The sequence below is a fragment of the Scomber japonicus genome, chromosome 23, assembly GCF_027409825.1.
Source record: "Scomber japonicus isolate fScoJap1 chromosome 23, fScoJap1.pri, whole genome shotgun sequence".
NCBI classification, from domain to species: Eukaryota; Metazoa; Chordata; class Actinopteri; order Scombriformes; family Scombridae; genus Scomber; species Scomber japonicus.
Window position 1 is genome coordinate 3,304,504 of NC_070600.1, and position 17,746 is coordinate 3,322,249.

The 17,746-nt window shown below is 43.5% G+C and overlaps 1 protein-coding gene across 2 annotated transcripts in view; it reads left to right on the forward strand.

The window, feature by feature from the left end:
* Positions 1-12,199: 12,199 nt before the first annotated feature.
* rint1 (RAD50 interactor 1) overlaps positions 12,200-17,746 on the forward strand; it is a 65,398-nt gene continuing 59,851 nt past the window's right edge. For both annotated transcript variants that reach the window (XM_053313888.1, XM_053313889.1), the window contains exons 1-5: positions 12,200-12,575; positions 14,913-15,038; positions 15,973-16,088; positions 16,654-16,827; positions 16,955-17,095. In XM_053313888.1, the coding sequence (XP_053169863.1) occupies positions 12,333-12,575; positions 14,913-15,038; positions 15,973-16,088; positions 16,654-16,827; positions 16,955-17,095 (800 nt within the window). In that variant the 5' untranslated portion in view covers positions 12,200-12,332. The remainder of the gene's footprint in view (positions 12,576-14,912; positions 15,039-15,972; positions 16,089-16,653; positions 16,828-16,954; positions 17,096-17,746) is intronic.

Sequence of the window (17,746 nt, forward strand, 5' to 3'; positions counted from 1 at the left end):
CTGTGAGTTCGAGCTGTATCAGTCACGGTGACTGACACAATCCTACCACAAGGAGAAGGTAGATCCACTGTTTCAGTGGAATCGTAGATCTGAGTTCCTGGTATCAACTGGGTGGCTCGCCATCTACTGGAACCGTTGGACGACTCCTCCATAGGATTTCTCACTCAACCCAAAAACCTGACCTGCATTTACAACACAGGTTTAGTTTATATTCTACTTATCTTATTTCTTAATGCAATGCAATCAGTTATATTTTCTCTTTAAAGTTGTACAACATTATACTAGATAATAACATCTAAATAACACTGAATGTATTTTCTCAACATTATGACAAGCATGTTATTTTTTTGTACGACAAACGTTTAAGTGTCATTTAGGCTTAAAATTCTGGCATAAATTAGGGCGTGGTTACGTTGAGTGACAGGTTCACAGACAGTTGCCAGCAGTTAGCTCTATGCTAAAGCATCGGCTGGGCTAGGCTAGGCTACACCCAGAGGTCCGTGGCTACATCCAGCAGTTGACAGGCGCTGTGGCGTCCGTGTTTGTTTGCCTATTTTCAGGTAGTTTTTTGCTGGCAATATGGCGTGTTGTGCTGTTGATTGTACTAACCGTAAAAGTATTCTGTGTTGCAGTTTTTTCTGTGAGTATACCGTAGTACTATTTTACCCATAGACTGTATAAAATATATTTTACCTGGATTTTGGCACTGTATAATGACTTTATTGCCGACTCATGGTCTCTGCTGATACAGACAGATGACCAGAGCAGCTAATGTTAGCTGCTGTTGCGGTGTGTGCGAGTAGACAATTATCTACATATTAGAGTTCTACTGTTAGTAAAGGTAGGACATAGACATATGATTTAGCACATTTGAAAAAACAAATTTACTGGTAAAGACTTTCTAAGGTTCCATGGGCACCCTGGAAAGATCAGGAAACAGAAACACTGTTGTGAGAATTTTTACAATTTTTAGTAAAACTTGACTGAAAACTTGAGCTTTAATGCTTAACATTTGTGTTTAAGTTGATTTTCTTTTTAACTGACTACGACATTTTTAACATTTTCAATAAGTGTAGAAGACAAAAGGAGTGCAATTATGAAAATAATTTATTTGAACATGAGGAACTTAAATGAACAGACAATGAACAAACAAAACAATCAGTATATATAATAAATAATAATAAACTTTTAAAATAAAATAAAAAATAGGGGCGGTGTTTGGCTCGGTTGGTGGAGCGCCCACCCCATGTGAGGCTGTAGTCCTTGCTGCGGGCGGTCCGGGCGTGGAAGCTGGCCAGGGCCTGGGCTGGGCGACCAGCAGAGGCCTGGTCTGGGCAACCGGCAGAGGCTGGACGGGGCCTGGGCGCCTGGCCGGCCAGCCGGGGCCTGGTCTGGGGCCTGGTCTGGGGCCTGGGCGGCTTTCTTTTCCATTTTCTAAATATAAAGAAAGACAAACATCTTGTAACCAGTGGTGTACAAAGTATTGAAATGCCTTACTTCAGTAAAAGTAGCCTACTAATACCACACTGTGAAAATACTCCACTACAAAGACCTGCATTCAAAACCTCACTTTTGTGAAAGTGTTAACATTAAGTTTTATCTGCAAAATGCAATTAAGTCCATTCTTTTTACAGTCTATGGTTTTAACTGAATTTCTCTCTTGCCTTCTTTTTTCTAATCGACAGAAATATGCTGTGCTTCTTTCACCATCTTCTATCCATTTAGCCCTGGATCTTATGTAGGCCCCTTCTGCTTTTTTTAGATAGATCTCATCAAGTTTGGTTTGCAGGGTTAGCATCACTGTCAGTTGGCGATGCCTTATTACAATATGTATTCATTTCTTTAATTGAATTAAGCTCTGCTATTTGGCTACTTCTGTTGAAGTAGTTGAAGTCTGAATGGAAAATTAAATTTGAAAAACTCCCACTTTGAAACATAGGATATTATATCATCCTCAGCCATCACTTCAGCAATTAGAGATTCTATACCATCACAATATGCTTGACAATTTAATAAGGTTGAATTAAATTTCCAGAAGCCCTTGTTTCTACAGCTACCACCAGGGGGTTTAAAACTCAACTTAATAACAGAGTGGTCTGTTAGAGGAGCAGCTGACATATAGCAGTCTGAAACAGAGTGTATAATTGAAGCAGAAATTAACCAGAAGTCAATTCTGGATTTTGATGCATTATTTTGTTTGAACTAGGAGTATTGTTTGGTGTCAGGGTATTTAAGGCGCCAAGGATCTACTAAGTTATGATTGCCACAGAAATGAGATAAAACAGGGTTATGAGAGATGTGTTGACTTTTGGAAGGGTACCTGTCCAGATTTTCGTCATAAATGTAATCTCCTCTCACAATTATTTTTGCATGTGGATAGGTAAGTTTAAGATTTTCAATATTATCAGAAAGCTCTGCAAGTAATAGTTTGTTTTGAGCTGGGTTGTTGAAGCCATAGATATTAGCAAGAACTCATCATCAATATTCAAGACACAGATTAGCCAGTGACCATTGTTACTGGGTTTAGAGGTCACCAATTTACCAGGCGAGTTACAGAACAGAATGGAATGGAATATCTCTTAAACCCCTAGCATTCAAGGAAATACAAGAAAAATCAACATTCATGGGGGGGGGGGGGGGGGGGGTTTATCAGCAGGTTAGCCACAACTTCTCTTGTATTTTCACCCTCTTTCTCCTTTATCCCCCGGATTCTGAGATTCCAGCGACGCTTGTACCTTTCAAGCTCTAGGACTCTTTCCACTAACTCAGCGTTGGCTTTTTTTTAACACCGACACCTCCCGCTCCGTGGTTTGTAGCTGAGTTTTGCGGTCTTTGATCGCCGCCACATTAAACTCAATTGCTTAAGCCATGCTAGCTAGCATAACCGAGTTCTTTTGCATTTTGGGTGCCGAGACTATCCACTTTATCAGTGAGCTGTTTTATCGCCTCCAGGACGACCCTTGTGCCTTCGTCAGTAGTCTGGTCTCTCATTTTGGTGGCTGGTTGAGTATACCAGAGTCCTATGTACACCGTAGTAATTTATTGATATGTTGCATAATGTCCTCCTTTTTGGTGTTGTGGAAATGGTCACCCTACCCAGTACGCCATCTTGCCGGAAATACATAGATATATATACTGACTAGTGACAGCAACATCCGTTGCTGTCACTAGTTTTTTTTCCTGGCATGCACCTGAAATTTTCAAGATGGCGCTGCCTAGATTCGATACTATTGGCTTCCAAGCAACAGTCCACAAACCAATGGGTGACGTCACGGATGTTACGTCCATTTCTTATATACAGTCTATGGGGGGAGTGCGAGCCAAGATGGCGGCGTGAGTGCATGCGTATTCGGGAGCTGACCGCAAATTAGGGATGGGCGTATCGATCCTGTGGTATCGCTATAACGATACTCACACGCTACTCATTTGGCATAGATTTCCTTAAACAAATATCGATATTTACTAACAAATAAGAATTGGGGGTGCATGCATCACTTTCAACTGTTTTAGATAGCTTACTTCAATTACTATGTGTCGAGACACCCCCGTACCTGGCAGCATATTGTGCTGGCCCCAGTGGCCCGTGTCACGTGACAAAGAAATTTGAGACATGAGCCACTCAGCCGACAGTGCACACCGCACAGCCAACACGAATGCAAGTTATTTTTCACCAGTTGATAAAGTTACAGGAAGGTGCCAGTTGTGTGACAAAAAAGTTGCACACAGCAGCAACACAACCAATTTAACCAAACACCTGAAGACCACACATCCCGAGAGCCACAGTGAGCTTGAAAAAAGACAAGCTGCTGAAAAAGTTCAGTCTCCTGCACCACCCACTGTCCACCAAAAGACCTTGCTGGAGAGTTTTCAAAAAGGCCAAGTGTATCCAGGTACAGACAGCACTGTTACCTTTGCCAGTGTAGTGATAAAGACAACGCTTGTTTTGTGTCTGTTTCTGAATCTTTATGATCACGATCTAATTTTAACACAACATACTTCAGGTGAAGAGGATATTTATATCCAGTATAGTCGAGTTGTTGATTACTTAAAACAGACATTGGTTTTAGTAATGTTTACTGATATTTTGCCGAAGTAATTATGCAAAATGTATATGTGTGAATATACATTTATTTTCAGAAGTCTGAACACTTGATTAAGCCAGGTATAAAATCCTTATTTTATTGTGTGAATAAGTAAGAGGCAAAAGCTTCTACAGAGAGGAATTAAGTCATCTTGATTTCCACACCATAAAAATACATTTACCGAAGTTGAACACTTCTGGCTCAGAGTAAAAAAGATAAGAAAATATGAGATACAATTTTTGGGGATTTTTCATCTTTGCATGACAGTTTTATTTTTCCATTGGAAAAAAAACATTAAAATTGTGATGTTGTGATATTGGTTTTAATCTGTAACATGATTTTCATATTTGATTAATTATAATACTGTTTATCACAAACTTAAAAAAAAATAACTGCAGCTTCTTGTGATTCAGATTCAGCCATATTGCAATTTGGATTATTTGACAGTTATTTGACAATATTTTGACTGGAAAAAAATTGCCAAAAAGAAATGATCAGTATCGGTATCGATATCGATATCGATGAAATTGCAAGAAAAAGTATCAGTATTGTATCGAATCCTAAAAGTGTGGTATCGCCCATCCCTAGCGCAAATGTAAAATTTAGTGAAACATATTCCTTTTGTACATTACTCGAGGTAACTTAGAGCAGTGGTGAGTAGCCTACACCGTGTTGAACTGGCAACAACCTTATTTTGTGGAGAACTCTTACCATATAAAGGCATACGTCAAGAAAAAAAACCTTTGCTAAGTGAACCAGTAAGCTAGTGCACCACTATAACGCATGGAGGCAGCAAAGGACAACCCGCTTGTGCACAACCTGCACAACTACTGCATGGCAGATAAACCTGTGATTTCCCTTGTGGATTCCGAGTTTCCTCCTCTTCCCATTACTCTAACATCTTCGCCATCCAAACCTCCTGCACCAAAGAAAATGAAGTCAAACCGCTCCCTGGATATGAATGACGGGGACATAGTGCAAAAAATATCCAACGTTTAAACACCAGACTGGATAGTCTGGAAAAAAACATGGAGAAACTGATTTCTGACAATACACTGAAGATTGAGGGGCTAAAAAAAACAATTGACTTCACCTGCGCTGAGATTCAGGAGGTAAAGGGAAAGCTGACACAAGTCGATGCTCGAGCTTGTGAGACGGAGAAAAAAATGTCTATTGTGGACCATGTGGCATATGACTTTAAGCCACAGTACCTGAAGTCACGGCAGGTTGACGTCACTGCCGTAAAGTATTCAATGTAACAACAGGTAACACGGTAGTCGCACATGTAAAATAAATTACAGTGAGCACAGAGAAGTCGTCCGCACTTTCTTCAACATAACATTGGCGACGAAGATGGATCTTCCATTCTCACCTCTTCCTCCATTCCTCGCTCTACCCGGGGAGCCGCCAGTCCCATGGCCCCGCTGGTACGAGTCTTTTCGGACATTTATTGAGGCCATCGGGTTAGCCGATGCTAGCGACGCGCGGCTAAGGGCGTTGCTAATCCACAGCCTGGGCAGCGAGGGACAACGGATCTTCTGGACTCTTGGACCAGCCACGACGTACACCGACTGTGTCGCCTTGCTCTCCGGACATTTCACTGCCCCACAGAGCGTCATGGTACGGCGTATCGTCTTCAGGCAGCGCCGACAGAGACCCGGTGAGTCGGTCCACCATTATACCGCCGACCTCCGGTGTTTGGCCAGCCTCTGCAAATTTGGCGCTTTGGAGGAGGAGATGATCAGGGACCAGCTAGCGGAACACACAACGGACCCTAAGCTGCGAGAGAAATTGTTTATGGCACCGGACGACATGACGCTATCAAAAGCAGTGGAGATAGCCTTCCAACTCGAGTCGGCTGCTCTGTTAGCATCCCAACTAGCTGCCTCGGACCCAGCCCCCTCTCGCCTCGCTCCACTGGCTCAGACGGTAGCTCTCACTGCCCCGCTCTCCGAGCACACCTCTCTCCCCGACGAGCTCGAGGTTAACGTCGCGGGACGCCGGGGCGCCACGGCACGTCAAAGCTGTGGGAATTGCGGCTCTTCATCACACTCCACACGCGCGCCCGCCTGTCCAGCCATGGGACAGAGGTGCCAACGCTGCGGTAAGCTGAACCACTTCTCCAAAGTGTGCCGCTCTGCGCCCGCACCTGTGAACCCCAGGTCTCACTCATCCATTGCTTCAAACCCGACCACCATCCACTCTGTGGACTCCAGCACTAAACCATTTAAGTGGTGCACTGTGGAGCTGGATGGCGTGTCCCTGTCGCTGCTGCTGGACACTGCAGCCTCCAGATCCCTGCTAAACGAAGCAACGGTCCGTCGGCTCTTTCCCCGGCTGATGATTAAGCCTGGTGCGGATGATCTGTACGGCTATGGACACGTTAGAATTGGCATGGTTGGTACTGCGACCTTTGCCGTACGCTATGGCTCAAGGACTCTCCCAGCATTCACCTTTCAGGTGTCCCGCCATGGCGCGAACCTCCTCGGATTTGACCTGTTCTGTGCTCTGGGCTTCTCCATCACAGACAACGTGGGTGCCACTATACTCACGGTGGCCACACCCTGGCTGCACCGCTGGCCTTCGCTGTTCGCTGGGCTGGGTTGCCTCACTTCCTTTAACCACCAACCGCTCTTAAACCCAGCTGTGGCCCCGGTCATCCAACCCCTCCGCCGCCTGCCCCTTGCTCTACGTGACGATGTCACAGCTGAGCTACAGAAACTCTTGGACGCTGGCATCATTGAGCGGGTGGACGCATCACAGTGGATCTCCAACCTGGTGGTGGCACAGAAAAAGACAGGCGGCCTGCGACCCTGCATCGACCTCAGGCAGGTGAACAAGGTGGTGATTCCCGATAAGTACCCGTTGCCCACAACAGAGGAGCTCTCGGCCAAATTTCACGGCTCGACGGTCTTCTCCAAGCTCGACCTCCGCCAGGGCTACCTGCAGGTTCCCCTGCACCCAGAGAGCCGCAACCTCACTGCCTTTGTGACACACATGGGGGTCTTCAGGTACACCCGCATGCCTTTTGGACTTAGCTCCGCCCCCAGCTGCTTCCAGAAGATCATGTCCACTATCTTCGCTGGTATCCCGGGTGTGGTCGTATACCTGGATGACATAGTGGTGCATGGAGCGACATCAGCCTTGCACGACGACCGCCTCTCCAAGGTGCTTGATGTGCTCGCCCACCACAACCTCACGCTGAACGGGGAGAAATGCATCTTTTCTGTGCCAGTCGTTGAGTTTGTGGGGTTCCGTCTGACTGCTGACGGCCTCAGCCCACTCCACTCAAACGTTGAAGCTATCCTGCGGCTGCCCGAGCCCTCCTGCCCGGCGCAGCTGTCCTCATTCCTGGGTATGACTGCGTTTTACCTACGTTTCCTTCCCCACTACTCGGAGACCACCGCACCGCTACGTGCCCTCCTTAAACAGGATGTGCCCTGGTCCTGGACACCTGCATGCTCTGCCGCAGTCAGTCAGCTAAAAGCTCAGCTCACCTCTCGTCCTGTGCTCGCCCACTTTGACCTGCAGAGCCCCACGTTAGTGACCTGTGATGCGTCCAACACCGCAGTGGGTGCTGTCCTGTCCCAGCTCCACGGGGAGACTGAACGTCCTGTGGCGTTTGCCTCGAGGTCTCTTACCCCTACTGAACAGAAGTACTCTGTGGGGGAGAGGGAAGCTCTGGCCTGCGTCTGGGCATGCGAGCGGTGGCACATGTATCTATACGGGCGGCACTTCACACTCCGGACCGACCACCAGGCACTCACAGCCCTCCTGGCCACGACTGGATCGGGACACAAGCCACTACGCCTGTACCGGTGGTCAGAGAGGTTGCAGGCCTATAACTTCACCACAATGTTTACACCTGGCAGGGACAATGTTGTGGCCGACCTGCTCTCCAGGGCCACGCTCACCTCCGCACCGGACACCACCCAGGATTGCTCTGAGCCGGAGCTAATTCTCATGTTGCATGAGCCCCTCCAGACAGCTGTCTCCCTGCAGGAGCTCCAAGCAGCGTCCGCACAGGACCCCCTGTTGACTCAGCTCCGCACTTTTATCCAGGAGGGTTGGCCCACCAAGGTGCCGGAGGAGCTAGCGTCTTTCCACCGTGTCAAAGGCGATCTCTCTTGCTGGAATGATGACTGCGTCGCAAGAGGGCTGTGTGCTGTGATCCCCAGTGCCTTGAGACCACGCATCCTGGCCATGGTTCACGAGGGTCACCTAGGCATTGTGAGGGTTAAACAACGCTGCAGGGGTCTGGTTTGGTGGCCAGGCATTGACAGAGACATTGAGACAATGGTAAAGGACTGTACAGCTTGACTCACCAGTGGTAAGACGGGCCCACCACCGACACCCCCTTTGCAGCCCCTACCATGGCCAGCGACACCATGGACCCACATCCAGGTGGACATCTGTGGGGAGCTTCACGGCACCCCTCATCACCAGCGCTTCCTCCTGGTAGCCTACGACCTCCACTCCAAATGGCCTGAAGTCCTCCCGGTGGGGTCGGTAACCACCAAGGCAGTCACTGACTTTCTCTCCTCCCTGTTTGCCCGCTGGGGTGTGCCAGACGCCATTACCACCGATAACGGCCCCCAGTTCATCTCAGGCGACTTCGCCTCCTTCATGGAGGGGAAAGGAATCAAACACATCAGAACTGCCCTGTACCACCCGCAGGCCAACGGGGGTTGGAAAGGTTTAACCAGACCCTCAAGAATGGGTTGAAAGCACACCTGGCTGAGGGCTTCCCGTTTGTTGCTGCGCTACAGAACACCTTGCTACACTACAGGGCTACACCACACGCCACAACAGGCAGCTCTCCAGCCCTCCTGATGCTGGGACGTGAACTCCAGCTTCCCCTAGATCGACTTCGGCCTCCCAGAGAAGACACTCTGCCAGTGAAGTCCCCTACCAGCGACACTGTAGCAGGGAGGCAACGCCGGATGAAGCAGCGCTACGACAGGGTGCGTCGGGCGAGAGGTCCCACACTCACAGTGTCCGACTGGGTCCGTATCCGCCGGCCCAATCGGTCCCATAAGCTGCTTTCCTTCTGGTCCTCACCACAGCAGATCACAGCACAGTTGGGCCCGGCTACTTTCTGTCTGGCTGACGGCTCCCGTTGGCATGCTAGCCGTCTTAGACGGGTCATGCCACCATCCGCCCAGGACCAGGCCGCTGCAGCTGATCCACGTCACACTGACGGGGACTGGGACTTTTCTTCTCTGCAGCCCGAAAACCCACCAGAACCTGACGCACCGGATGGCGCCCGGGAGCCTGGGCCCCGTCCTGTCCGGGCTCACCAGAGGCCCTCTTACCTCAGAGACTATGTTTTAGATTAGTGCAGGGCCTGTCACGTGGCAGAATAATCCACAAGGCTATGCGGGTAAACTGGCAGTCTACCCTGTTTACCCAGTTATGTTGCACTAACTTGTTTGAGTTTATCCAGTCAGGTTGGCTATGTTCAGGCCTAAGGATGTTATGTCACACTTGTTTGAGTATGTTCAGCACTTTAGAAAGGGGGGGGTGAATGTGGCATATGACTTTAAGCCACAGTACCTGAAGTCACGGCAGGTTGACGTCACTGCCGTAAAGTATTCAATGTAACAACAGGTAACATGGTAGTCGCACATGTAAAATAAATTACAGTGAGCACAGAGAAGTCGTCCGCACTTTCTTCAACATAACAGACCAACGACTCACCCATCTGGAAAACTATTCACGACGCTGGAACCTGCGCCTGTATGGAGTCCCTGAAAACAAGGAACAAGACGTCCACACTGAGGTGATACATATCTGCCAAGCGATCCTGCCAGAGTACAAAGCTAAACTCCCCGACGTAATTGATACAGTGCATCGACTCGGTCAACCAAGGAAAGATGTCTCCAAGCCTCGAGGAATCATCATGCAGTTTGCCACCTGCTTCTACCGCGACAAAGTCTGGAAAGCTGCAAAAAAGTCTACTACAAGAACCTGCACTTCGCTGAGGATCTGTCACCGGCCACCAGGGAGAAACGGAGGCAGCTGTGGCCATTAGTGGCCAAGGCATGGGAACAAGGAAAAACGGCGTACTTCATCGGAGGAAGAGCTTTTGCTGAAAGATCTGAACTGATTGGTTTACACTGTTAACTGAGAAAGGCTGAGACCTAGTGCTCATGGATCATTATTGTGCAAGTTAACTGTTCTAAGTTACACCCTGTTATGCTGAAGGGTTGATAAGCACAGACAATTTTACTCAGGAATTTATTTTTTTATTTTATTTTATTTTATTTTTGTTGTTGTTGTTGACTACACCAGGTCAATTTATATATGATGCCTTGAGGACTTGCTCTTTATGTGGCATAATGAGTCCTGAATTGCCAAGTGATAACCTAGGTGCCTCTTCATTTTTACAGTTTTAATATGTTTCGCTGCACAATTTATACAGAATGTAAGATGGGTCAGCTCCTGATAAGGAGGATAATACTCTCTAAGTTTATTATATCTTTGTTGCATATACTGTTCTATTCATTGTTATTAATATGTCATTATCCATTGTTACCTTCAATGCCAGGGGGTTAAGAAATAATATTAAGTGTAAGGCGCTATTTTTCTTTGCCAAGAAGCACAAAACTGATTTTTGTTTTATCCAAGAGTCACACTCAGTGCCTGATGATGGAAAATTTTGGAGATCCCAATGGGGTAATGAGTTGTGGCAGGCTCATGGATCTCAGCATTCTGCTGGGGTCACCACTCTAAAGCTTAATTTTTCACGGACCTTGTTATTAACTACTACATTTTATCCTCCAAGTGGTAAACATTGAAAATTTCATACTGGTAATTGTTAATATATATGGCTATAACTCGCACAGTGATAACGATATACTGCTGGAAACAATAGAAAAGCATATTCAAAATGCTTCTAATAACTTTATCTGAGGTATTGTAGTAGGGGTTGATTTTAACATGATACTTGATCACAAACTGGACTGCAGTTAATGAAAACTTGAAACTCTTTATGCAAAAATTTAATTTAATTGATGTGTGGATATACCATCATCATAGCACCAATGCCTTTACATGGAGTAACAGAAATGCCTGCAGGAAATCACGACTAGACTTTTTGTTAGTTTCTAATAATCTGAACGTTGATAAAATATCAGCTAATATTATTACAACACCATTAACCGATCATAATGCAGTCTCCATATTCATCCCTTTGCATTCTGCCTCCACTAAGGCATATAGAAATGCTTACTGGAAGCTAAATAGCTTTCTTTTAAAACATGAGACATTTAAATCTGGCATAAAGAGGATAATAGCGGAATTCTGGAATAAAGCAAGTTCTGAAGATGTTTTTGGTAGCAACTGGGAACTTTTGAAATTTAAAGCTGCCCAATATTTAAGGAATATGACAGCACCTTCGCCAAAAATCAAAGTATGGAAGAGGAGAAAGTAGTTTCTAAAATAATTTCATTATCACAGAAGAACCCTGCTGATATGTCAGAAAGGAAACGATCAGACTTGATCTCAGAACGAATTAAACTAAATGAAATCTACATAAGGCTAAAGGTGCATTTGTAAGATCAAGGAAAAAGTCGATCGAAGCAGGAAAACAGAATTCTATTTCTTTTACCTAGAAAAAAACACCGGAAGCTCAATTTAATCCAACTAACTTAACTCCTACTAACTCTATGGGTTCAATACAAGAAGAAATCAAGTTGCAAATATCTTCCCATAATTTGATAGAGAAGGGGCAAGACCAAAATAAATGAATCAATGTCATCACTTGATGGCACTGTTGCCTTGTTTATATATTGCACTTGAATTTTTCAATAAAGTTTATTTAAAAAAAAGACGTTTCAGTTCCATTAGCGAGACTTTTTTTCCCCAAAAACTTTATTTCGAACTTTATTTGAACTAGAAACAACGATGATTATAAAAACAAACTAACCACACAGTTAGACCGTTTTATTACTTTGTTGGTGTTTCTAAGTTTCAGTGTAAAAAAAACAGTGACACAGTGAAATGTACCATATAGAATCGCAAGACGCAAGTATCAGCTTCCCTGCATGTGAGGTCACACAGATGACGAGTCTATCAAACTTGACATGCAGTGCCACGTCATCACTAAGGCAGTGTGGCTGCTCGCGGTTCACGAACACAAGATACGTTTCTTGTGCTATCCGTGGCACTACCATGGACATAGCATAGGGCGCTATCCCCACACCACACCATATATAAGAAGATTGTTGACATCATTGGAAAAAGGAGATGGCGGCGACCACAGCAGTAGAAACAAATATGGACAAACCGATAGATTATGAATTAAATCCCGGTTATACAACCACCAAACATAGCGAATCAGTTTCGGTGGATCTGCTAGATTCCGTGGAACTACAGGAGTATGTCGTAGATTTCCTAGAGAAAGAGGTTGGAAGCGACCTGAAATCATTGAAGACTGTTGGCGACCTGTTGGGAAAATTAAGAGAGGAAAACAACGTACTAGAGAAACAGGTACATTAACAACATTGACACTTTCAGGTTACAGAACCTGACTGTTGTTTATTACACAATAATGCATCTCAAAAACTCTTTGAATTTGAATGAGAGAGGGAGAGATGTGAGGGAAGAGGAGACGAAGACAGGCAGTTGTAGGCCATGTACACACGTAGCCGTGTATTTATAAAAACGGATATATTTGCGTTTTTGCCTTTTATGCACACGAAAACTCCGTTTTAGGTCACTGAAAACGGTTATTTCTGAAAACTCCGGCCAAAGTGTAGATTTAGGAAAACCGTTTTCGTGCCTGTGTGTGTACAGGAGAAAACAAAGTTTCAGGTTCCCAAACGTCACCGTAGACAGAAAATGCATCCACGCCAGTTGTGCAACCTTTGTTTAGGCTTTATGCAGAGTATTTATGCAGGTTAATGTAGATGAAAACTTTTCTGAAAACGATCTAGTGTGGACGATGTTATCATTGAAAACGGAGGGGGGTTAAATATCCGTTTTTCTAAATGCCCGGCTACGTGTTTACATGGCCGAAGTTACCATTATTCTATAACGTCATCGGACGCGACGTCAGTTTGTGATTAGGTGGCATTGACGCTCAGCTACCAGGTGTTAACAGCTCTTTTGCATCTATTGATGCCCTGGAGTTTATATTTGCACACATTGCCATCTGTCCAAAAGATAAGAGCTCACAATTACCACACACTGAACAATTTACCGTCTAATGACGTCTACATGGCGACGGTACATGGCCGTTTAACTAAAATAATAGCAATAAATAACACTCCTTCTTCCCAATAACCCCTACAATTGATTGTTCAAGAACAAGGAATGCATGCTTTCTTAATTAGATGGTAGTAAATCCCAGGTGGCAGATGGACAATGAATCCTTACATACTGTTAATATCCTGACTTGTATGGATTGGGTAATTTGTTATCTGGCTCACGTATTGAGTAATGAGTAGTTATACCAATTTTTAAACCCCAAATGTATTTAGTGTCCATTTATACTGGGTCAGTAATTAATAAATGGGTGATTAATCTTTCATTAATGTTTCAGAACAAGGAGAGTTTCTATAGATTTGACACCAATAGTTTAGAGAAAACATTCACAATTACATTATATTATAATTTCATGTTATCTAAAACAAGAGAATAAAATCTCCATAATTATTAGGATGTTTTTGTGGAGTGAAGGATGAAACCTTTTTGAGTGGTAGGTTTCATTATGACCATTAAAACCATCAATAAACACCCATGCAAACCAAAGTGTATTAGTCATGAAACAAAACAACAAACTAGTTTGCAAATGTCAAGAACAAAAAACTGCCCTTTGAATAAATGCAGGTCACGTTTGACCTAGAACATCCTCAATATACACATATTTATACAAGTTGCACAAAAATAAACAATTTAGAAATATTTCCAGGAGCCAGGGGCCTGAAAGATGGAGAAACACAGTGATAGTATCAAACAAATTGGCTAAAAAGTAGGCTAAGTTAACCAACAACTGAGTAACAATAACATTCCATTACACCTCCATGAGCTCTGTGTGTTTGTTGAGGGGCAGAGGAGAGAAGCAAAACTCATCACAATCATAAATGACAACAAAACCCAGTAGAGAGACTCACACCAAGCTGAAGTGAAAGTGCTCATAAGTTATGTAAATAACATAAATAAACATAGTGTCTACTGCTTTTGCTGTAAACTTTTTTGAGAGAACCTTTAGCCCCTGAAAATGTGATTCATGACGAAGAAGAAGAATTCCTTCAGATACGAAGGGTCTTCACACTACTTGATACTCTAGTCACTAGTAAAAATAGCTGCACGGAGTGATGATTAACTATGTTGGGGTGTGCTGCATTCAAAATGCTGTTATCACAGAGCATCTGGATTCAGCGATATATTTAACAGAGGGAACAATTTTCATACATGATACCAGATTTGTTGTATTATTTGTGCTAAACAAGCCATGACATTCAGTCAGAATTATCAAGAAATGGTCAACGTCAAATTATTTTAGTGCAATATGTGGACTGTTGTGCAAAGGTGGGAGGTTGCAAAGATGAAATGGTGAGGTGATGGACATGCATTGATGCATTAATACAAGCAGGAATCTTGAAGAGCTAGTTACAACCAGGTGCAGAGACTGTTCATTTAAGATTAGCCTTCCAGGAAGGATAAGATAATTGGATTTACCACCTTCTGCAGGTCTGGTATGGTCTGGTACAAGGAAAGCCTAGAATATATACTACGCTAGCTACCAATGGACAACAAGATATGTAGTTTTTTCTCATGACTGTGTTAAATATAAACAGTAATTCTATTATTTGTGTCATTCAGGTTCTGACTGAATCGAGTTCTGTGCCTCCTAAAGTTTCTGCAGCTCTGTCCACTGCTGAAGAGGCTAGATGTTCTTTGGATGACCTGCTGCAGAGAGAGCAACATATCTCCAACATGCTGCATCAGGTAGAGACACCAGCCGAACTGCAGAATAGATATTTGTTTGAATGAACAAAGAAGCACTGTGTGGTTACTCTCTAATAATGTAGGTTTTTTTATGTTTTTGATGTCAGTCACTCACTTCTCTCACATAGACCCCCACTGTATCGCTTCTTTGTTGTCCTCTGTTGCGTTAAATAAAGCCTATTCTGCACAGCTGTTTATATGACTGCTGTACACAGAATGTATATGTTTTGAACATAACATCTGTATTGATGGATCAAGGATACCAGTCTGCCTTGTGGCCTTGCTGGGATGGAAAGGGACAGATGGGAATCGAGAACCGGCTCCAGTTTAGAACCAGTTCCAAATTGTCTGAACCACCAGAATCGTATGCCTCTGAGTTTACCAATTCCTCTTATCGATGCCCAGGTGTGTGGTGTCTGAGGGAATAGAAGCTTCGCTTATTTTTAAGTGTTTTTCTCTACAAAAGAAAAGAAAACAATCACATTATCGCGAGTCAGTTTCCATATATGCTTTTTGTGCTGCACATTAAAAAAAATTGAAATTAAGTTGTCATTTAATTCCTGTGTTTGCTAACGTGCATTCTGTCATTTGCAATTATTGAAGTTCATGTGAAAATGTATTGGTGTCTATGTAAGCCTCCATCCACTGGCGTCTGTTGTCAATAAAGCCACATTCTACTGCAAAATTAGTTTTAAAATTCACCATTATGATGTATTGTACATAACGCTGTTCCCCAGTACTGTTGCCACTGTCCCTATAAAAAGCCTTTAGAGCTCCCTCTGACAAGTTGTAAGCATTGCAACTCCATACCAGTTTAACAAAAGTCACAACAGAAGTAATATTACAGGTTTCATGTCTAACAGAGGCAGCCCCCTGACTTATGCCATTGTAGGTACATGTAAGTAATTATGTCTTTAATTATTTTGTCTTCCAGCACCTACAGGGGGCCCATGCTTGGATGGATAATCTTGGCCAGACACTTAACCAAGTCAACACTATAGAGAAACATATGAAATACCTGCAGTGCCTACAACATATAGAGGAACTCAGGTAGTATAAACAAAATTAAGAATGGATGAAGTCGCTGAATCAAAGACAAATGAGAATGACATTATAGAAATGTGTGACCAGACAAAGAGGAAACATAGATGTAAACAGAAGTAGAAGCACAAGCTGAATTATTATTGATGCTACACATTAACTGTAACAATGGTAATACTATGGGTTCCAGATTTGGCTGGGCTGAGATAGTCCAATCTACAATTACACTAAATGTTGAAATCATGTTACAGTAGACATGCTGACTGTGTGCTGATATAGACATTTGACATGAGGCAAATAATGGTTTTAAAAATAACAAATGTCTTTATTGATTAAAAATGGGCTTAGTAAAAAAATAGGAATACATGTAAAATCAGCTACCCTTGCTCACAACAAAGTTAAGTATCTAAACAATGGAGATTCATTATTTCTTCATTTCAACATTCTTGTTATCATTTTCCTACATGTGAAAAAATGTTCTCACTGCCAATATATAAATGGATATGCTGAGATTTAACATGACAAAGCAGTAATCTATATATAGTATTAAAGTGTGTGTGTTGTGTGCTTTCAGCGCTGCAGTCCAGCAGTGTCTAATGACCAGCAGTGTCTGGGAGGCCATAAGGGCAGTAGACAGCATGGCTATGCTGGACACTGGACTAAACCAGTCTGGATGTTCTCACCTCCAGGAATTCCTCCAAGAAACCCTTCATTTCTGGCACAAGATCATCAAAGACAGACTGGCCAGGTATACTTCCACCTGTACACAATGTTTGTTTATGTTCAGCAATGCAAAGATACTTTACACACACTATTACTGTGTCATTTTGCTATATTCACCAATATGTGTTTAATACTTTTCAATTCTTTCATAGTGAATTTGAGAAAGTGTTGACTCAACTGCATTGGCCGATCATCTCCCCTCCTACCCAGTCACTGACACCCACTGTCAATTCTCATGAGATCACCAGCCAGCTGGAACTGCTAGTCATACAGCTGCTGGCCCTGCAGTCCTCGTATCCTTCAGTTTTGGTTCATTCCGATCTGTGTTCTGTGTACATCAGTCGTTTGTTTCATAATGACTTGCATTATCTCCAAACAGGATATAAAATTAACTTTTTGAAGGTGTGAAATTTTACCGGCCAAAATATGTTTTTACCGGCCACTGAACTGCTCACAACACAAGGCTGAAATAAATTTTTCAGTGTATCTTTTTGACTAAACAAGGTAAAAACATGAATTAAATGTGCTTTTGTAGGTTTTCCTATATGAGCAATCCGATGGCATATTCAGATTTGAGATGTAGTGTGAAGAAACTGCTTAGATATTGCAAAAATAGTTGTTTAGTGAATAACTACTCAGCTATTCATTTCATTATTAATATATTTTTTTATTATCAGGCTTCTTTTACTTTGTATTTAATTTTGAGGTCAAATGTGCTGTAATGGAACCTTGGTCATCCCCAATATCAGACGTAATGATACCATAGCGCCACGGATCTTCGGTTGGTCCCGGATAGCCGGCTTCGGCACCCCCTTAATACCCCTAGAAATGTTGTATATTATAAATATTCACAAAATGCCTTCGGGGTTCTGATTTTGTGAAAACTGACCCTGTCTATTTCGTTATTGCAGATAACTTGATACATTTTCAAATGTTGAATGACG